We start from the raw sequence: 23,061 nt of genomic DNA, 5'->3' as shown, positions 1-23,061 counted from the left end.
CAAAAAATATGAAAAAAAGTATTTGTTAATCTTATGACCAAAATAGGAAAATTTCTTACTTGTTCTCTTAAAAAAAAAAAGAATTAAAAACTTAGAAATTAGAAGCAATAATTTTGTTTCCTTTTTTCAAGCACAACAAAGAATTGAGTGGGCTTTAAACAACAACAAGAAGACTCTTTGTATTCCTTTAGGTTTGGATGGAATTGAGGCACAGCTTGGCGTTGATCGATTCTGATTGTGGTATCGTCGTGATCGGTGGCCACTCCGTCACGGGTCCATCTCTAGAGCGGGAGTGCGGCAGCGAGTGTGCTTCTGTTGTTGCTGCCGCTGTTACACTTGCACTTGCACCGCTTGCTACCTGTTGTGGCTGCTGTTGTTGTTGTTGCTTGTTTACCTATCGTGGAAACGTTCATCGGCGGTCCAGCCAGCCATCCATCCGTCCATCCATCCGTCTGCCTGTCGCTCCGTTAGCTCGTTAGAGCTGAAGATGAACAAGTTTTTCCTCTAGACTCATTTCTTCATGCAGCCAGGAAGCCAGCGATTTCTCATCTTTGTTGTTGCTGTCGCTGTTGCAGCAGTTGTTGAAATTGCAGTTGCACTTAGTGCTTTCCCTTAGTGCAACACCCCCAACCCCCGACCACGGCTTAATTAGCTTGCGAGGGGGCGAGTGGCGAGGCTCTGGGGGGGGGGCTTCTCTGGAATTCAAAAGATCTTCCGAAGCGTTTCGCTTTCGTTCTCACCAGCGCCCAAGTTTCCCGTCAATGGGTTTTCCACAGGGGGGGGGGGGGGGGGGGGGGGGGGGGGGGGGGGGGGGGCCATCTTACGGGGTGAACCGGTGAGAAGTGCAAATATTATTCACAAGGAATACGGAATACTAGGGGTTGGACAGTCTTGGCCATATCACAGCATAGATCAAACGGGAAAACAAATACAAGCATAAAATACTCCAAGAACAGAGTTTTTGTGGCGAAAACTTAGGGTTCAAGCGATTAGTACAGCGATTACTCAATTTATTCACTCGACATTTGCTATTACCGATTATTTATGATGATTTATATGCGCTCTATTGTATAGAAATGTTTTGGGTCCCCAACTCGTAAGGAATGCTAGGGGTTGCTTTCGTAGAAACGACATCAAACAATATGGCGGAATAGATCAAGCTGGAAAAGAAATGACAGTATAAAATACTTCAAGAAATACACCAAGAATCGAGCGATTATTACAGCGATTACTGTATTTATTCAGCACTCATTTATCATGAAAGGTTATTTATTTATTTTCTCTATTATATAGACATATTGAGGGTCCCTAATATTATTACATTTATTATTTGTTAGTCATTTATTCATTATTTGGGATGTCTAAAGACGAGAATGGAAACTGGTGGATGCACAAAATAATCCATTGGGTTGTTCCTTATAAATTAGAATCGATATAATTCGATAAAACCCAATGTAAATCGATAAAAAATCGATGTAAATAAATAAATACACAAAATAACCCATTAGGGCGTTCCCCATAAATAATAATCGATATAAATCGATAAAAATCTATGTAAATCGATGAACATCTATGTAAATCGATGCACTAAAAATCCATTGGGTTCCCTATAAATAATAATCGATTAAAATCTATGTAAATCGATAAAGATTAATGTAAATCGATGCACAACAAAATCCATTGGTTTGTTCCCCATAAATTATAATCGATATAAATCGATCAAAACCAATGTAAATCGATAAAAACCAATGTCAAATCGATAAAAATCTTTGCAAATCGATGCAATATATCCACAAAAATGGAAACCAATGCAATCCACACAGAGACTAGCCTGAATCTATGCAGTTTTGTTGGGTTCTACTTCGCACTGCATTCGTCTTTCGATCTGTGGCATCTGCCATCGCCAGCTGGGGGCTGAGTCATGCCCAGAGAACCCGTCCCGAGTCGTCATCATCTCTGGTCTGTAAGTTCAGCGTAGAGTCAACGCGAGTCGCGAGTTGTTTGTGGCAAACTCGATTTCAGTTTGTTGTCTTCTTTTCGTTTGTTTTCGGTGCCGCATGCCGCATGCCCCCTGGCCCCGCCCCTGGCCCTGCCTCGTTGACTGCTGCTCTGGTCTTCTCTTCTCACATGATTAAGCCAGATTGCTTTCAGCCAGCATCTCGTGGATGTGCATGTGCATGTGGAGTCTTTTGCCAGTTTTCTGCCTTTGTTGTTTTGCCTATTTATAGTGCTTGCAACTCGGTTGGACTTTGACCAGCCCAAAGGTTAGGAAGAGAGGCAAGAACGCCAGCCCCCAGCGCCGCCGAATGACGCAGCATTCAGTGGAGAGGAGTTCAAGCCTCCGGGCCTGCGGCGAAGAGGTCGAGAGCCCACATTGCGAAATCTTCTGCTCAGCACACACTCGAGATGCACTATTCTTGCGACTGGCATTGCGAAATGCAAATATCAACAAATGAGCAGAGTGGGCAAACAAGGCCCGGGCTGGGGGGCAGAGCGCGGATCGCAGATCGCGGAGGAGACGCTCACCTTGCCTCCCATCCAAGCTCCTTCTCTCTGATGAACGGTTGACCCAGTCGAGTGGTTTTCGGCATCTAGACGAGGGGCGATTCTCTGCCTCAATTGATACTAATTGCTAATTGCATAATAATTCAATTCGGCCTCAGACGGGTCTTCCGCATCGCATCGCATCGCATCGACCTAGGTCTCCGCCAAATGCAAATCTTTCCCTCCCTCTCCCTCCCTCTCTCTCTCTATCAAGTTTTTGCTGCAGCTCTTTAATTAAAGCCAAATGGAGGAGGATTTGGCCATTGCTGAAAACACTTTAGCAAACCCCCAGATTGCAAGAGGCAGGCGTTCGGATTATGAGCAGCCCGTGTGCATTACTCATACGCCCCGTATCTGGACACGCCTCGGACACGAATCAATGGTCCTGCTTTTTGTCGGGTATTCGCCCCGTGTCATGCCACATGACTTGCGGGTTTTCACCCAGAGCAAACATTTTTATTTTTTGTTTATTTTTTAAATCGTAGAGAGAGTGGAAGAAAATGAAAAAATATATTTCCTATTTAGAATAAATATATTGTTTCTATATAATTTTTTATTTTTTTTTTGGGATTATAATATAGTAAATAATAAATTATATTAAATAATATTTACTAAATAATACAAAATAAAACGAATACAAAATAAATAATTTAATAATATATATATCATTAAGTATGAGTACTATTTATTTCTTATTTGTCATTAATATGAAAATATTTCATTTATATGCATTTTAAGCATATTTCAGTTTTAAAAGAATTTTTTCATATTTAACATAAATATATTTCATACATAAACTAAATATTTTAATATTCAGATGAAATATATTTTTTAAAAAATTGTATTTTTTTTATATTTAAATTAAATATGTTTCATATATAAATTAAATATTTAAAAATTGAGACCAAATATATTTATTACAAATTTTTATTTTTTGTATCTATTTTTCATTTTTAAATTAAATTTTTTAATATTGACACCAAATATAATATATAATTTCTCTTTGCTTTACCATTTTTACTTGGGTTTACATTAGTTTTTATGTTGTGGTATGGATTCTCAGTGGAGTTCTCAGTGGAATTCTCCTTTTTCCCTGCCCACCATTTAAGGGCATTCACTCTTCGCTTTGGTGCGTTTTGTTTGGTTTTCTGTTTTCCTTTTTCCCTGGCTTGTTAATTTTCACTTTGTCCGGCACCGAACAAAAAGAGAGAACTGAAGCCCCCCACCCCCCCTCCGTGTGCTGGCCGCCCCAACAGTTTTTTCAAGTTCAGGGCTAGAAGCGAACGGCCAACAAAAAGGCACCGCGACGCCTGAGAGCTGCAATTTTTGAATTAGCCAAATTACTATTATTTGCCGCAACACACACACACATGCAGACAACCATAGAAACATAGATACAAAGATATAGATACGAGCAGAAGCCCGTGCATGTTGTCCGTCCCTCCGTCCGTCCCTCCGTCCGTCCCTCCCTCCCTCCCTCTGTCCGTCCGTCTATCTGTCTGGCGTCTCGCCTTGGCTCTGTCCTAGTACTACTATTTTGGCTCTGAATTCTGAATGATTTAATGTCCTTTTTGGCAGAGCCGCACCCCCGACAGCAGACCTTCCCCCCCCCCCACCACCCTCCCCCCGCCTGCCTGCAGTGTTGCGCCTGCAAAAATGTTTGTTGTCTAGACTGCGGCAAATGAACTTTATTTGGCTTTTTTCTATTCGAAAATTCTCATTTATTTTTCGGCGAAAAGTGAGTTTTTCGGGCATGGCGGTAGGTGCCCCCCCCCCCCCCCCCCCCCCCCCCCCCCCCCCCCCCCCCCCCCCCCCCCCCCCCCCCCCCCCCCCCCCCCCCCCTCCCCCCAAAAAAGCCAGGTGGGGAGCTGCTGTCCGTCCGTCAGTTAGTCAGGGGCTTAAGGACCTCGTTTCCGACTCCCCGTCTACCCTCCCCCCGTCCCCCCTCCCCCTCCTCCGTCTCCAATTCAATTTATTCGTAATGCCGCGACATTTTGCACTTTGCTTTGGCTTCGGGTTTGCGTGACTCTCAAAGTCTGGAGGCACCACCAAGCAAGCAAGCAACAAAAAATTAGCCAAATGATAAAGTTTTTTTTTTTTTATTTCAATTTTAATTCAAAGCGGATTTTGGCATTACCTTGGCGGCGGCGGCGGCGGCGGCATTGCCACAAAGGGGGCTGGGGGTTCAATGGAGTTCAGTTTTTGTGATATTTGCGTGTGCCTGCCTCTCTTGCCACACAGAGCAAAAATGAAAGAAACTTTGAGCGTTTTTAATGCTGCACAACGATGCGCATTGCCGATAAGGTGGTGCTCCCTCTCTAGGAAAGGGTTGCCATTGCATAACACCATCAATCTTTTGACCAGACGAGCGCCAGTGCCAGTGCCAGAGCCAGAGCCAGAGCCAGCGCCAGTGCCAGGGATAGGAAGGTGGATAGGCTCTGCCGCAGGCCATATATCATTCACAGTGTCTGGGTCTGCCTCTCCCTCCCTCTCTCTCCCTCTCTCTCTCTCGCTTAATAACATGCAACAGCAATTAAAGTCCATGAATTGACAACAAAACAACCGCCGTATCTGCAGAAACCATTGTGATCCCCCACCCAGAAACAGAGACAGAGAGACCGAGAGACAGAGAGCCACAATTGGTCTTTTATCTTCTACCAGGTTTTCAGGGTACGGCCGGGGGCCGGGGGCTGCCGGCCAAAATGTTGGCCAAATCTTTGCGTATCGTTTGCAGCCATGATTTGTCATTATTCATGATTATTTATGAATAGTTTTATTCGGTTTTGCCAATGAGAAAGTTTCTGGGCCTGGGATAGCCTTGTGGCCGGCATTGAACAGGGGATTACTGCCATACCATGGAATGGCATGGAAAGTACTTTCTGGTAAAGTTCTCTGCCACATCGTCCATGATGCAGAGACTCCCATGAGAAAAAAACACATGTTATTTTCTTAATTAAGAAACAGTTTGCGCTTTCCCTTTGGGTTCTTGGCAGACTCATTCCTACAATCCCCCTAAAGCCTTGGCTATTCCTAAACCCAATACAATATCTTGACTTTAAGATGGTTTCAGGTTTGATATTGAATGGAGATTTAACAGATACAGGCTCAATTTCGTTATAAAGGCGATCTCTGCCAGCAGGAAAATATTTATCTCGGGGCAGCGCGAAGCCTTCCACATACTGTAGGAAGATCCTTGAGTGGCACTATAATATTAATAATTCCCGATTCAAGGAACTTCTAGGAGTTGAGCTTTATTCAAAGTTATTGGAACTAAAGCTACATTTTTCCGAATATATCTTTAAGGTTTTCCAGGTGAATGTCTGTGTGCCGCTCCCCTCTCTCGAGAAGAGGAGGTTCCAGAGGAGCCTGGTGCTTTCTTCCATATAAGACTTGAGAGCCTTCTGCATATGGATAGATCTGCATAGATCTCTCTCTCTCTCTCCTATCTTTCCTCTCTATACGACTTCAGAAAATTCTCCATATGGATAGATCTGCATAGATCGCGCACTTCCACAGGTGTATCCGTATCTCTCTCTCTCTCTCTCTCTCCTCTCTATAAGACTTGAGAGCGTTCTGCACATAGATAGATCTGCATAGATCTCTCTCTTTCCTCTCTATAGGACTTGAGAGTCTTCTGCATATGGATAGATCTGCCTAGATCTCTCTCTTTCCTCTCTATAAGACTTGAGAGTCTTCTGCATATGGATAGATCTGCATAGATCGTACATTTCCGCAGGTGTCTCCCTATCTCTCTCTCTCTCCTCTCTCTCCTCTCTTTCGTTTCAATCTGAAGGTCTGAAACAAAACAAAAACAAAGTAAAATAAAATATAAATTATAAATCGCGCACAAATTGCGATTAAGGTCGAGTTCGAGTCGCGTTTTGAGCTGCTGCTTGACCTGATTACAGCTGACCCTTCCTCTGCGGAGGCGCCGCCCTGGCCCCGCCCCCTGCGTCACAATTTAATTACGAAACGGAAACAGCAACAAACGAATTTCGGTGCAAAATTAATGGCCACGTAATCGGCAGCGAAGATGATGACGAAGGAAAATCCACAACCAGAAAATGATTCTCGATTCTGCCAGCAGCTCCAGCCCCGGCTCCGGCTCCAGCTCCGACTCCGGCTTCAAGTGCAACCGTGCAACTGCCACAGAAACTGCTGCAACAGCTCGTAAATTTTGTGGCTGCTTCTGGGCCTTGGCCATAACCTGCTGGGATTTTGCTTTGTTAGCTGTTTTCCTGCCACCCGGCTAAATGTTTTTCTGAATGAATTATAGAGATACTCGCAGTCGGATTTTGTGTAAATCATTTCAAACGGAATTTCGTTTGTAATTAATTTGCAAGGTATTTTCTGAAAATTACATTCGCAATTTATGGGCATGAATCATCGGAGAATATTTATGAACTACTTCAGAGTACGGCATTGATGAGTCAGTGCAGAGTATCTTTCGGAGAACGAGGCTTGAAGAGGTTCAATAAAGTGCATGGAAAACCATAAACACGTCTCTCCAAGATCTTCTTCGTTTAACGATTAGTTTTCCACAGAAAGAAGAAGATATTGTATCCGCTATCGCTTATTCTTTGCTCACTTTCGCTTGGGTGAGGGGGAAACAAGAAAGCAATAAAACAACGCTTGGGGGCTCTCCAATGCAGATTGATCCCCCCTCCGCCCCATCATGGACCACGCTGGACCACGCTGGACCACGCCCACGCAACTGATTTCATCAAAATGCGCATAAATTTGTGCCACGGTGGGGCTGGGGCTGGGGCTGGGGCCGGGGCCGGAGCCTCTGCAGAGCTAGTGCGACGTCCATGTGGGTGGTCGAAAGCGCCAGATGAGAGAGAGAGGGAGGGGGAGAGAGAGAGAGACAATTTGCATTTGTATGTATCTTCGGGTGTGTGGCTTCTTTTTTGATGTATCTTCTAGGGTATGCCAGGCTTCGTTCCAGTGCATGGCTGGTTCCAGTGCCAGTGCCAGTTCCAGTTCCAGTTCCAGTTTTGGCATCGATTTCTAAAACAAGAAAAATTTGCATTTAATTGGTCTGGCGTCGGGTCTGGAGAGGTGCGACAAATTGTATTTATTCTACTTTCAAGTGCCCCAAGCCCATGCTCCCCTGATTGGGGCCTGGGAAAGATGTGCCCCCTCCCCCCCTCTCTCTCTCTCCCATCAATCAGCCAGAGAAGGCCCACAGATCTGTTTGCATTCGTTTGTTATTTTATCTGCGACACGATGACGTTTTCAAAAATTGAATTCAATGAAGAAAAAAGCGATGAGTGAAAGTACATTTTCGTATGCAGTTGTTGTCATTTCTTTTGCTTCGTTGTAATGTGTGTAATGTTTGCAGCAACAACAACAAGCAACAACCACGATAGCAGCATCGGCTATAGTTCCAGCTTCTCATGGCCCCGGCTGTCGTCTGTTCGTCTGTTCGTCTTTCTGATTGTCCGGCGATAGCCAATTGAGATTTTCATTTGTCAGTCAAAAAAGCACACGGCACAAAAGACAAGTACCGAAGCCTTGGATACCCTGGCATCGATCCGCGCTGTACAGATTAATATATTTCTGCTTAAATCAAAGCACGCAATATTCGTGTTCTGAGCAGAATGGCAGGCTTTTCGATCAGCGCAGTGCCTACGAAACCTCCCTCTCTCTCTCGCTCCCTCTAGCAAGGGTATCAAATGGAAAAGAAAGAAGCTTCAGCGAAAGAGAGACGAGCCACGACAAAAGACGAAGACACTATGACGACGGCGACCACGACGACGACCACGACGTCGACGCCGACGCCGACGACGACGCGACGCGTCTGTCAATGACATAGAAAGAGAGTTTAAGAGCTTCGCTTCAAGCATGAGACATGATATGTACTTGTTGCTGTTTCTTGTGTTGTTGTTGTTGCTGTTGCTGCTGCGGCCGCAGTCTGATTAGACTTTTGTTGCTGCTGCGTTTCACTTTCGCTCTCTCGCGCGGTTTTCGGTTTTCGGTTTCGATTTCCCTCCCGATTCCCCGACCCGACCCCAATCAGTGGGCACGTGCTCGCCCTCGGCTGTTTGTTGGGTGTTCCACCTCGTTATACGGGAATTTATGATATCAAAATACGGAAATGCATCACTTTTACGCGGAGAATCGTCCAGATAAAGGTACATATCTGTCTCTGCAGAGCTTCTGATGCGATATTTGGCAGATACATAGAAAATCCAACAGCTTTCGATCCCCCGAAAATTCTAGCGATTCAGAGGCTTCTTTGGATGATTTCCGGCTGTACCGAGTACCTCTAGAGTACTCTCCATTAGCTATTGGAGACTTTTTCTCTGGCTCTCTCTGTGTGTGTGTGTTTCGGTCAAGCTCCGTTGAACCTTTGGGCTGCTTTAGAGAGACTTTGACCTCAGTAAATTCGTTTTTAATGATTCCAAGACTTGTCCTTCAAAAATTAATTACGCCCTTTACTTTTGCATTACTTTAGCTTTAGCCATGCCCCACCTGTGCAGCCGAAAACCTCACCTTTTTGGCGGCCTGAACTTTACACTCCACGCATAAATCTTGGCCAGAGCTGAACCGAACTGAACCGAACTGAACTGAAGCCTAAAATGTAGAGCCGGCTAATTACGTTGGCAATCTTTTAATTGTGGGTCCACAGCAATTTTGTTGGAAAATGGAGACAACAGCGACCCCAAATATGCCTCTCTCCCTCTCTCTCTCTTTCTCTGGGGAGGGTCTCTGCGACTACGCCATTCATTACGAACGGTTCTTGTCGCTAATAACAATGCCAAAGAACAAAATTAAGTAAAAAGACACAAATGCTAAATAAAAAAAAAACTAAAAAAACAAAAAAAAAACAAACCTCAACAAATGTAACTGGGTCAAGTGGTTGTTGTTTCTGTTGTTTCTGTCGCTCGAATACAAAATAATTGTGGAAAATCTCAAGATCTTTTTATCTGCGGTTTTATTTTGTTGTTTCGGTTTTTTGCTGTCTGTTTGCTTTTTGTTCGTTTAATGGGCCTGACTGACTGGTGGTGCCTCCGTGCCGTAGTGCAGGGGAACTGGGCCGAGTTTCAATTAAGTTTTCGGCTTGGAGCACGCTCAACGCTCAACGCCCTCCCCCATGCCATCCATGTATCCATCCGACCATCCATCCATCCATCCATCCATTCACGATGATGAGGCCTTACGCACACTCCAGAATCTCAGGGGGAAAGGCTTGAGAATGGAGTCTGAGACGGCCCAATTAGGGTGTACTATTACGACAATTACGAGTCAACGAAAATGCCTGTTAATTATGCTGGAGAGAATTATGTGTACTTAGACGGGTGTACGGGTGTACGGAGTAGGAGGAAGTGCTTCCGTCTCTCATCTAATGATGATGGTTCCAGAATCAGTATAGCCTCTACGTTTTGCCGATCTCTGGGCGAAAGCTTACTTTCTACTTTTCAAACTAAAAGTTCTTAAACTGAAATATTAGGTTTTTTTTAGGTATATGACTTGTGGAGCACTCAATGGGACTATCGTTTTATCCAAAGAGAGTAAGTCTTTGAATATTCAAATGATATCTGTTTTTCCTACAAAGATGGTCTTAGAATGAGAGTTTTTGAGAGTGAAAGCCCTATAGGAAGGGTCTTTGGAAAGGTATACCTATACGATTATGCATCTTATGGATCTAGTAAGGCCGAATCCTCCTAAAAGTCTTAGTTTGTAGGCCTCCTACTTCGAAATAATTTCGAAAACCACTATTTGGTGACCTGCTGGACTTTCATTTTGTTGTTAAGCGGCATCTGCAGTGCGTAAAGCCACAAAAATTATGCTGAATTGAAAGGAGAATCGTACGACCTTTCACAAGACTTTGGTTTCGTGTCGATGGAGATGATATGCCCAAAGATATAGCAACGCCAAATATCTTTTTGTATTGTATGGTTCCATTTTTGGAGGTTAGTTCTCTCCACAAAATAGGCCACAAATCATGAATAATATTTAGTAAATCAGACCCATTCTATAATACCCTAAACACAGCTTTCTTTCGATTCCGGCACCGAACTTTTATTCTAAATAATTTGCAAGCAGTGCAGTCTGTGGACTGCTTTGATCTGCCGGATCCGCTGAGACGGGTAATCAATCTCCCATAAAAACCATCATCGTGATCGTCTTTATAATTAGTCGGATGGCGGCAATTGCTTGGCTTATAAATAATGATGGTTATTGTGATTGTAAACCATCTTTAACCCTCTCCGAGCACTGGACCAGCGATTAGCTCTGTTTTGGGAGAAAGAAAGAAAAAATGGGAAAAATGGGAAAGGTGATTTCGTGCGACCATCCCCCGAGCGGCAGCAGGTCCCGAGTTTTGATCCATTGTGCGATTGTGCGATTGTCCGACTTGGGGGCTTTGGGGGGGTGCAGGGGGGGCGATGGAGAGTCAATAAAAATTATTTCGCGAAAGTTGTCGCACAGTCGCACACATTTTCATTAAGTTGTATTTTTGTAGTTTATTTTCTCTATGTTTTTATTAGATTGTCTCTGCCTGCCGCGCCGCGCCGCGCCGTTGCTGCCACATTTCGCAGGCCATAATTCAACTAATTAAATGCACATGAAAAATTCAGCACTCGAAATGGCAAATGGCAAAACTTGAGACAAAATGGAACCACCGCCAGGGGTGTGGGGCGGAGGGGTGGAGGGGGGGGGCATGCCAAAGCCAAAAACAGAAAAACTTTTGAATGAAAACGCACTGAGAAATATTTCAATTTGAAATGTACATCAAATGAAATTACTGAATTTTGAGCAGAGTGAAAGAAAAGTAAGAGTTTTCCCCCCTCCCCCTTGTTGGTTTTTCGTGTGGTCTGGGAATGGAAATGCCCGGCCTCCTTGGGTTTACTCATGGGAAACCGATCGATCAGTGGCTTAGTCTTAATGGTTCCGATATTAACCCATTTTGTGGCCATTGGTTACACTTTATTGATGATATTTTTGCCAAGATTCCAAACATTCCGGGCATTCCGTCATGGGAAATAGCCCCCCACCCCCCGCAAAATGTCCCATTCGATGAGCAAATTTCCCCTCTGTCCAGCTGTCGATTTCCCTCGTAATGGATGGCCAGCTGTTTCCAATCCCCACTTGATCTCGAAACAAATTATTGCTCACCTGATTAATGTTCCATCTGTTGATCTTCCAGGCTAATGGAATTATCCAGATAAGCCCCTGCCTCCATATGGGGCCCAACCATCCAAAAAGGTAACCAACGAGTCCCCCACGAGTCTGGGGTTTTTCCAATCAATTAGGTCTGACCTCCAGTTGCCCTTCGGGGGGGGTCCACGTCCACGTCCACGTCGACTCTCCTTCCATTTTCTTTCTTTATCGCTGGCCCGTGATCGCCGACACGATATTGCCCTAGGTTTGGGCTACCGTTCGGAGTGCCGGCACTCCACCAACAACAAGCCCCAAAAAAAAAAATAAGCCCCAACAAGCTGGGACTTGGGCGCAACTTTCACTAATTTTCAATGCGAGCAAACTTGATTTGTAAATTGCGACAGGACGCACTGCACTCCCCACATAATACATATTTCTCAGCCATTCTCGGACGGCGACACCTCACCGCCCAATATCCAGTGCCCCAATCAATTTCCCACTAATTGGCATGGACATGGGGGGGGGGGGGGGGGGACACATGGGATCTCTTGGCCCCGAACATTCTTCCTCTCTGTAATGGGTATTCGAGGTCGGGTGGGGTGGGGTGGGGGGTACTTCACACTTCGTCCAGACTTCCGACTTCCTTTTGGGGCTCTTTCCGCTACAGTTTATCGTTTTATTATGGCATGCAAATGGCAAAATTAGCGAAAAGACTGCACTTATAATTATAATATACACATATCGTATCGTATCGTATGGCAGCCCTGCTCTGCGGTAATCCATAATAGACTTGTTTTTTCGCTTGGCCAAACCCTCCCCCCCTCCCCCTCCTCCACTGTATTGAATGTTTCGCTTAAGTTGGCCAAATCTCTGGTGTTTTATTTTCATTTAATTACTGGCTCCGTGGCTCCGTGGCTCTGTCGTGGTGGTGTTGCCCGCCGTAGCATTAATTGGCTTGTTTTGCTAGATAATGATTATTGGTTTTTACGACTCTTTGATTATGCGATGATCATCGTGACGATGACGATGATGACGATGATGACGATGATGATGCTTCGGAAAAAGTAGAGCCGGACAGCGGGAAAGTGCTGGCCGTCGCTATGGCTCTTTTCCGTCGAGGTGTTGAGCATTTTGCTGGAGTTGATGGCCTGTCAGTCAGTCAGGCAGACAGGCAGGCAGGCAAGCAGGCAGGCAGCCATCCCCCTCTCACCTCGCTCTCCCTCTCTCCCTCTCTGTCCGTCCGGGCAGACATTGCACTCTTGATGTGTTTTCTGGCGCTGTTGCTGCTGTCTTAATTATGTAATATGCGAGCATTGGAAGACAATTTAAATTGCCGCCAGTTTTGTAGAAAAACCAAACACGAACGAACTTCAGCAGTGGCCCAGAAATGCCAAACAGGCGACCGAAACGAAAGTCGACCATTGTGATGCCCTACCCATACGGTGGGCGGGGGGAGGGGGGAGGAGAGCAACACTCGTGTGTGATTCATTTCGTTTCAGCATGTCGGTGCCTGCTCTTCTTTTTGTTTCTGCATTGAGCGCAGCGCAGTCACCGCTGTCTTATCTCTTGATCTACGAGCTTTGCGCCTCTCACGCCATACGTGCTCTCCCGCATTGGCTGCATTTTATTACTCTCTCAGCAGTCGTCTCGAATGCGCTCTCTCAGCAACGCCTACGCTATGCGCTCTCTCAATAGCAAAAAGATTGCCCTCTCGCTCTGAGGCCAAATATGGACGCGCCGAGGAATAACAAAACGGGACTCTACTTTGCAAATCTCCGACTAATAAACAGTGGACTGGCAATAAAAATTGTTTCATATGCCACAAGAAACGGGCTATGGCCCGACCGCATTATGTGCAGTGCAGGGTATTCCTCCGCCGTAATTATATGCACTTGATCCGCTGGAGAACCGAGCGAGCGAGCGAGTGAATGAGATGCAGCATGCAGCATGCAGCAAAATGTGCAACGTGCAACTGAAGTGGACACCAAGTGGACAACAAATTATGAGTGATTATGCAAGGCATAAAAGCTGAAAATCGATTGCATTGCCACAGAGCCAAAGAGCCATGGTTGCTGGTGGCTGGTGGCTGGTTGCTGGTTGGTTGCTCCTTCTTGAAGCTCTTGACCCCATTTTGGATCTCGGATTCGATGATGGGTCTTTGCAATGCTTCAGAAACTTTTCGGACGCCCCCGAAAGTTGCGCTGCGTTTTAATTGCTTCATAATTAAGCGGCAATTACATAAAAACCAAAACCAAAACCAAAACAAAACCAAATTAAATGATTACGGCAGAGCGGAGAGAAGAGCACCAGAAGAAGGGGAAAAAGAGGAACGCATGGCTAGGCAGAAGAAAGAAAGTGAGAAGAGAGCCCCCGCCCCCGCCCCCCCTTCGGGCCCCCATTTCGCAGCCGAAGCATAAACGATTAGTTACATTCGCTCAACAAAATGTTGGATAATTATTTGTAATTATTATAATTCAACTAAATACTTAGTGTGTGCGGGCGGTTGCATCAGCAGCGCGGCTGCAATTTGCACCACTAACCCACACACATTTGGCAGCACTGCCACAGCCGCCACCCCACCCCCTTGGCACCACTGGCACAGAGAGAGAGGGAGACGCCACCGCCACACTTGGTTGGTTAATTTATGTCATGATTCCGCACATAAATTCCGAAGGAATTTTCCTATAAATTACTGGGGGGCTTTTCCCTGTCGGCCTCTGCCTCTGCTCCCCCACTTCCTACCTTCCTCCGTGTTTTTTTTTAGTTGTCAACGGTTTTGGTTTTTGGTTTTTTTTTATTCTTCTTTCTTCTGCCATCATTACGAAATGAGTTGGCTTTGCCGCGTCTCTTGCCTCTCTTCGTGCCACACGATGCAGCTGAACACACACAAACACACTAATGAAATGCTCTAAATGCCTCTAGACCGCCCCTCCCCCACCCACCAGACTTTCCCGGACGACAACGACAACGGTGATCCCTGTGACATCTCCCCATGAGGAGGCCTCCCGAACGACACGAACAGAATATTCTGTATATACCCTACACCGAAGGGTATACCAGTTTTCAAGAGAAGAAAGCATTTCCAATGGATAAGCCCTGTGTGGAGCACAAGGCTCTCTTCATCGACAGGGTGTCTCCCCAACGGATGCTTCCTGCCTCGCGGCGGCAGGGGCTGGTTCCACCAATAAATTTAGCTCAGATCGCGGAGTGACAGTAATGTGTCATCGCGGCAGCCAGAAATCTTTTCCCTAATGAAGTGGGCGTTTTGTGGGCGTGTATTTGTATTTCTTAAATGAGAAATGCGTTTGTCTTTGCGCCGAGGTGTCGGAAACCATTTGATCTGATTTTGGTCGGCGACGATATAATGATTTCTCCCCGACGTAAATATTGATCAATCAATGGCTTTAAAGGGCATCAGAATGGTTTCGAATGCGGACCCATTGAAGGTATGCGCAATTTGTGGTGGATTACAGCTTTGCCATATCTGAAAGAAACAGCCCCGCCGGAGAACAGAGAACAGCTTTATGGGTGCCCCGCCAGAGCAGACACGTGGAGGCGAATCCGAGAATGCGGGACTCGAAAGGGCATTGATTCATGAGAGCAGAGTCGCTCAGAGCCTCGAGGATGGCCCGGAGCCATGACCTCACTTGAAGGACCTCACCAGGCGGTTTCCAAGAGACACCTCAGCCAAGGGATACCCGCTGGAGGTCCTCGTTGGGCCAACAGAGGCAGAGAAACGGTGTTCGACATATACGACTGTTGGACACTCTTCCAGAGGGTATTCAGCTAGCTATCCTTTCTGTTTGGGGCACCTGATCGAAAGCTCCGACAGAAGCCAAGGTGTTACACACACACACACACAGAGACACACACACAGACACACACACACAGAGACACAAATGCAAATGAGACTGGAAAATGTCTCTCAATTATGCAGCGTCTCGTTGGGGATTGTTTTCATTTGTGAGTTTCGCTCGTGTGCATAATTTAAAATAATGACGGCACATGAAACTTAATGCGTCTGCCCCGAAACAGATCGATCGAGCGTCACGGCATGGCAGCAGGTGCCGAAGGGGGGGTGAGGGGGGATGGCTGGCGGCGGCAGCTGATGAGGCATGATGCTCGACGGTGGATGGCAGCACCCAGATTACACGCACTGATTGGAGGCGGCAGATCCGCGCTTAAACAGGTGTCACTCTCACTTTCGGCGTGAAATATGCCCCCCCCCCCCCCTTCCCCACCCCCCGAAGCACCCTATCTGACAATTAGCTAACGTACACACCACAGAAGACACTCCTGCACAGGCAATTATCGCATCCTCCCAGCCACAACCCCAGCACCAACCCCAACCACATCCACATCCCTGTCTCCTGGCCATAATCTGTGATTTGTGATTTGTGATCTGTGATCGGTGATTGCCACCGTCACCGCCACCGCCACCGCCACCGCCATGGCCAAAAGTGTCGACTACTGTCACCGGGCGATATATGTTGGCTTTTTCCTCAATTTTTTGTATACCCTTTCAGAGGAAACAAGTCCGTTTTATGGCCAAAAGGTGGAACATATCTCGTGAGTCCCTGAGCAAAAAACAACCCTAAGATCGGCTCCTTGAACACCTGGTCTTCGAACACCAGAGCAAGGCCTGATCCCGAAATATCTTTGAAACCCCATCGTAATGGATGCGAAGCGTCTTCTGAGAGAGTATCTGAGACTTCGGCCCCCAAGGCCAGAGCCTTTCTTTCTGGTTTTGTTGTTGTCACTTTCCTTTTGCAATGCAAATTTCTCGTGCCGTCTATTAATTGCTAATGGCAGTCGACAGGAGAAATAACAGTTAAGAAAAACGCCAAGGAAAACCAGCCATAAAAATCGTCAACCAAATGCAGTGGCACTCGCAGTGGTTGGAGGCCTCCTCCACGATCTCTCTCTCTCTCTCTCTCTCTCCCGCTCTCTCTCTATCAAACTGTGAATGATTTTTGGTATGGGCTCTGGCCCACACTCCTGTTGGGGTCCTCCTCTGGGTGTGTGTGTGTGTGTGTGTGTGCTTTGTGGCAACTTTCTTTGCATAGAGGCTTTGCTTTGCATTCGGCTGCTGCCTCCCCGGGACGACCGACTCGACTCCCTCTCTTATGGCTTATCAGCGATCTTTAGACGTTGGCACGTTTCGTTCATTGCCTTGAATGTGGTTGTTGTTGTTGCTATTGCCGTGCTATTGGCCATGGCTGGTGCTGTTGACGTGTTGCCAAATGGCCATATTCAAGTTTTTATTGTGCTTCATATTAGATTGCCACGGCCAATGCATAAATCTGCTATTGAATGCGAATCCCGCATCGGAATCCGATCAGCGAGTGCTTCCAAGAAAGCACCACCAGAAGGCCACGAAAGTAATTTTGTTCGATGCCAACAATTCTGTATATTGTCAGGGAATTTATTGGCCACGCTGTGGAATATTGAATCGTTAAGATTTCAGATTTCCGATTATTTATTATTGTATTTAAACATGGATTTTACTTGGTTATGATGGAAATGTTAGGGGAGGTCTTAGCCTTAAAGTAGGATCCTAACATGGAAGACCCTCTAAAACACTAGCGGGCACTGGCGACCCCTGCCCACTCGCCTGGAATCCAAAGATTCTTTCTGTTCAGTCCCATTCCGAGTGCCAAAGATGGCTGCCAAATCGTCGGCAAACACTCAAGGGGCATGAGAAAGTGGCCGATCAAAATTCCGTTGGTTCTCAGATACCAGTCTTCCCTTGAGTCACCCAGAGCGGTTCCCCAATGGTTCCCCAATGGGACCACGGCCCCAAAAAGTCAACAGCATAAATTCAGGCACAGAATCTGCGATCTTCTATCTTCTGTGGACGCCTCTCCCCTCCCCTTTTCCTCGTTCTAATAAGCCAAACAATAAATCATCATTGGGTCTTATATTTTTTAGCAGATTTTGTTTTGTTTTTTGGTTTTTTTTTGCCTAAACTCTGCTGACTCACGATCCCCAAAGAGCTTCGGGGTACATTCTGGATGCCCATGCCCAAGACTGGAACGGAACGGAACGGAACGGCGCTTTACTTTGTGTGTTCTCTCCCTGTCTCCCTCTCTCCACTGCTCTGCACTTCTTGGGTTTCTTTCATCTTCTTCTCAGGCTAACAAATTCTGGCAGGCAAAAAAAATAAAGCTCTAGAGAGAGAGAGAGAGAGAGAGAGAGGGAGCAAAAACAGGCTTGGGCACATTGCTGGACATCACGCAAGCAGCAGGCAGCAAGCAGGAGACGGAGGGAAGGAGAAAGTCTCCACAAAGGGCAGGCGACGGCGGCTCCAGAATCTCCAAATCTCTTTGCCAAAACGAAGCACACACGAGGTTCTGTGAGAGATTTGTTATATGGCTTACATTAGTGGGTGCCGTGCCCCCCCTCCCACTCCCTTGCATTGCCGCACCACAATTGACATTTCCTTTTACAACATCCAAAAAAGAAGGCAACCCCAGATGGCCGCAGCTTTTCATACCCTAAAGCGTTGGCAATGCCGTGAGGGGAGTACCGTTTGGCAGGGTGTACGCCAGTGCTGTGCGGATCGGTGCAAAATGGAAACGATAAATCAGCGGCAACAACAACAACAACAACAACAACAACAGCGGTGTGTGTTCCATGTGATTGTCACGCTTGAAGGACTTTTCTCGTTGGAAAGCAGCAACAAAAGCGAAAATGAATTTGTTGCTGCAGCTGTTAACAGCATTTGTTGGCAATGGTTGCTGCTGCCGCTGCCGCCGCCGCTGTTTTTTATGAAGTAGGTTACTGTGCTTGTTGAGTAATTGAGTTTAGTCTCTTTTTTTTTCACACACGAATTTCCATTGTTGCTGCTTTTGTTGTTTAGGAAGCTGTCGTACATGCAACGAACAGCGGAAAACAGTTTTTCTTGTACAGTGTACAGTCTTCCTCCTCCTATCCTCCCCCTCCCCCACAGTGGAGCCTGGGAGCTGCATAACCTAACCTTAAATGTCAACGATTCCCCTGCCCGCAACACCCTTCCATCCATCGTTAGCCAATAAATGAATGGCAACCTAAATGCTTGACCCGCACTGTGCTTCCTATTCCACTTCTCACTCTACTATTCCCCGTTTCCACACCCGAGCCGTCCCCGCGAACCGAACCGAACCGAACCGTTGGCTTCCTTCTCTGCAGTCACGTTCCAGCTTCCAGTCCGTCTGCTCTCCCCCTCCCGCCCCTCTCTTTGGACTGTCTGCCTGTGATCTAATTACTGTATTTGCTGTCCGTTTTGACTGCTGCCTCCTGCTCTCCTTTGGCTTTTTATTTCGTCTCCTGCGACGCGCCGCGCCGCGCCTCGCCGCTCCGCTCTGCTTTAAGCTTCGTCTCCTGCTCCGATCCGCTCTGCTTTAAGCTTCGTCGCAGCGCCGCGCCGCGTCGCTCTGCTCTGCTTTAAGCTTCGTCTCTTGCGCCGCGCTGCTCTGCTCTGATTTTAGCTTCGTCTCCTGCTCTGCTACTCTGCTGCTCTGCTGCTCCTCTGCTCCGCTACTCTGCTGCTCTGCCGTTCTCCTGCTCTCCTCTTCTTTGCTTGGCCTGTTTGTGCATTTGTCGTCGTGCTCTACCTGTGCAAGGTATATTTTGTGCAAGGTGCGGCTTGGAACCCATGTTTTCCGTGCTGCTCTCAAAAGGCCTGCCAGGGGGGAGGGGGGAGGCGTGCCATTCCCACACAAAACCCAACTATTTCTGGCAGTGCCTTGCACCCCCCACACCTTTTTTGTACCGGCCTTGTTTCTGTGCCAGCCCGCTTTCCTTGAGCGGCACTAATTTGAATCGTTGCAGTCTCTGCCGTTATTCTATTATGACATCATCCGCTTGCATTGACAGCTTCGAATTGTTTATTAAAATTCGATTTTGATCGAAAAGAGTTCTCATCGAAGATACGACGAGGCCCCGTCGCACGCTCCCCATTTTCATTAAACGAATTTCCGTGACTGGTGTATAAATATATTGAAATCCATAAGGAAATCGATGCCGATGCATCAATTTTCACTTTCCACGGATACAAGACACTTAAATACTTACTTATATAAAGGTGGGTTAGGGGGCGGCGAAGGGGAGGGGTGCTGCACCCGCTGCTGTTGCAAAAAAGAAATCCTTGTACGTGAGGTTTGTCTTCGAGGTCACGTGGGAAACACCAGCGCAGCGGCCTCAAAAAACAAAAAAAAAAACTTAACTGCTTGAGATTTCACATCAGGAGAGGCAGCCGACGGCAGCAGCGATTGAGATTGAGATCCAAAATAAAGTACGGTGAAAGCCCCTGAAGAGGGGGAAACCCTAAATACCAAAGCGAGGCTTGCCGCGCCAGCGAGTGTTCACTGTACGAGGGTTATGCACAGCTTTTTGGAGCGGGAGGAGCGGGTCGGAGGACCTTGTGTATTAATTATTATTTATTAATTATTATTCAAACATTGTAAGACAATCTTTGCAGATCTCTCTCCCTCCCTCTCTCTCCCTGTCTCCCTCCCTCTCTGTCTCTCTCTGTTTCGTTTCCTTTGTTATCCCGTTTATTGCACACTGCGTGGATTTCGCAATTCGAGATGAAAGTTTTTGTCGCATGCATTAACCGATTACATCACAGAGCAAGAGCAAGACGGAGAGCGAGATAAAAGAGAGGGTGGCTGGATGGAGGGGGGGCGGGGGCATGAATGATACCCAACTGAGGCAGTCAGTCATTCAGTCAGTACAACAGTCAGTTCAGTTGGTCAAACGTGTTTACATAAAGCTAAATATAGACACGGACAAATGTACAAACAGGACGAACAGACACAGGCCGAGGCACAGGCCGAGGCAGGATGGGGCGGCTGGGGAGGCTGGGGGGGCTGGGGCGCCGGGACTTGGATGGAAAGCCAGTCAAATGGTCTTGTTAATTTCCATTTTTCTATGCAAATTCCGACTTCCTCGACACACACACACACACACACACACACGAACACATACACGGCGACAGTCGAAAATGGCAATAAATGCAACAAACAAAACAAAAATTTGACTTGCCATAAAAATTGTAAATCCAAAAGAGATGGCGATACCAGAAGGAAGAGAGTGCGAGAGTGCCGCCACAGTGGGCGTCTGTTAGGCAACCTCTGTGGGGGCATGGACACATGACACACACAGACAGAGACAGAGACAGAGACAGCAACAGGCAGGGAGAAAAGTCAACGTGCAAAAATAACAAACAACTGTCAAATGTCTGACAAACGAGACAAGGAATGAGACACACAACTTGCAACAGCAACAACAAGAGGAAGAGAGCCCCCCCCCAACCCCACTCTGCTGCGGTCCAGCGAAGAGAGAAAGAGAGAGAGAGAGATAGTCTTAATTAAAGTCATTTATTGTTCTAGCATCAGGCCTCTTCTTCCCAGGACTTGCGTTCCTTTTTAAAGGTGCGGCCCATATTGGCAAATATCTGCTCCTTGATCCACTGCTTGTTGCGCGGCACGTACTCGCTGGCGCCCTCCTGTTGCACCAGGCAGACGATGTCCTTCAGCTCGTCCATGAAGTCGAACAGCTCGGCGATGTCGTAGTGGATGACAGGCATCTCGGGGTATTTGCGCTCCAGAAGCGATTCGTAGATGGCGAACACGCGATTCACGCAGTCGTCGATGCTCTGGAAACGGGCGTAGGTGCGCTTCTCCAGACGCTCGTCGGGCTGGATCAGTAGAAGAATTGTGCACGGCATTTTCGGTAATCACAAAGGGTTGGGAATGTCAGAAATCAAGTAACATTTCTGTGAGGTGCAACGCCTGCTGGAATTTCAGATTTTTCTTTGAACTGAAACGCAGTTCAGGGCCCATTCTTCTCTAAGGAACTTCCCTTAGAAGGGCCTACCCATCGCCAGGACGAAGGAGATCCAGAGAAAGCGCAACAATGCCGGCAACTTTTTAATGGATAAACTTTTGATGGCCACAACTTCCCGTAACAGTTTACGCCAGTCTTGGGCTTTGATTTGATTTGATATCCCCGGGGAAATCCAACCATTATCACTTTAAGCCTTGTATTCAACAATTTTCAGTTGATTTTATTACGTTTTTATGCGTTTTATTTGATTTCTTTCCATTTGAGAGAGCGTAGAGGCAGCGACAGCGGCAGAGGCAGAGCAATCAACAGCGGCAGCGAGAGTGCAGCTACAGTTAAAGCAGAGCTGGAGATTGGGAGAGCGGGAGAGCGGGGCGTCGCGACAGTCAGAGCGAAAAGTATGCAGACGAAAGAATGCTGAAATTGAAGAAGCGCGCGAGCTGCAGTGGAGACTTGCATAACAAACTGTTTGTCGGCGTGTCTGCGTGTGTGTGTGTGTGCGAGCACCTCCTCTGCTGGCGCTGCGGCTGACGTCTGCTGTGCTGCCGTCTGCCGTCGCTGCTGCTGCTGTTATCAAACGGTTATTGTCAGTGGCTTCTGTTTGGCGTTGGAATACCCTTTGGGTCGGGCATATTAGCACACTGCTGAAAGTTGTACAGCCTGAAGGGGGTATATATATATATAAATATTAGTGGTATTCCAGCCACTGCTTTTGTTGAGAAATTTGTGATTTCAGAGTTTTTCGAGTACCTTTGTAGTGGATTTAAAATCCGTTGTCTGGCTTTTGCCTAATGCTATTTGTTATTGCATCGTCTGCCGCAATGTCTCCGCCTGGCAGACATCGTCTCCGTCTCCGTCTCCGTCGTGGCATGCGGTTGTCTACTTATGAGATGCCTGCCTGGCGGTGGAGGGGGAGGGGGAGGGGGAGGGGTAGGTGGTGCACATGGGGCATGGCATGTCATTTCTTGGCTTCGTCGAGCATCTGTGGCATTTCTCAAATTTGCTTTTGTGTATTCCCTCCCATTGGTATTTCCCCACAATCCGCAATCCGAAAACCGAAAACCGAAAACCGAAATCCCATCCTCATTTTACTTTTTGTTGTGCTGCAGATTTATAATTGCCAAATGCCGATCGGTGTGAACCCCCGACGACGACGACGACGACGAATGCAAATCACATCACATCACATCACGTATACGAGCTGTGGGCCAGGTGGTGAGAATCCACCACCGGCACCCAGTGATTGACTCTGATTGGGAATCCAATCCGCGGGGCCTGGAAAACTATAAATTATTTGAACGCTTCAACTTACGGGGAGTCGTTTTTTTTTCTGTGTGCCTTTTTCCCTGCCGCCTCAAAATGCAGCTCATTATTTGGATAAAAACGCGGCCTGTCAAAATTGTATGGGGGGGTAAAAGCTAGGCCAGAAAAACAAAGGAAAGAAAAGGAAAAACAATGAAAATACAATCGCAGACAACAAGCCAAAGAGTCGGAGGCAGAGGCAGAGTCAGAGCCAAAAAGCCAGAGCCAGAGCCTGAACAACGGAGTTAGTCGTTTGGTCTATTAGTAGAGCCCCCCCGA

General features: G+C 46.8%; 2 protein-coding genes across 2 annotated transcripts in view; one reads left to right on the top strand and one right to left on the bottom strand.

The window, feature by feature from the left end:
- The window catches only part of LOC6604006, a 56,934-nt gene that overhangs the window by 7,170 nt on the left and 26,703 nt on the right, over positions 1-23,061 (top strand). The gene's annotated exons all lie outside the window — the stretch shown is intronic.
- On the bottom strand, positions 21,029-21,364 carry LOC6600512 (enhancer of rudimentary homolog). Its single transcript, XM_002025541.1, has one exon. It carries the CDS (start codon positions 21,362-21,364, stop codon positions 21,029-21,031), a length of 336 nt encoding a protein of 111 aa, XP_002025577.1.

Source organism: Drosophila persimilis, unplaced genomic scaffold, assembly GCF_003286085.1.
Source record: "Drosophila persimilis strain 14011-0111.01,24,50 unplaced genomic scaffold, DperRS2 tig00000686-arrow-arrow-pilon, whole genome shotgun sequence".
In the NCBI taxonomy this organism is placed as follows: Eukaryota; Metazoa; Arthropoda; class Insecta; order Diptera; family Drosophilidae; genus Drosophila; species Drosophila persimilis.
The sequence above is the reverse complement of the archived record's forward strand: the minus strand, read 5'-3'. Positions and strand labels throughout refer to the sequence as shown.

What these genes read in the sequence shown, in the direction of transcription:
- LOC6600512 (XM_002025541.1), bottom strand. Translation starts at nt 21,364, where the DNA reads ATGCCGTGCACAATTCTTCTACTGATCCAGCCCGACGAGCGTCTGGAG.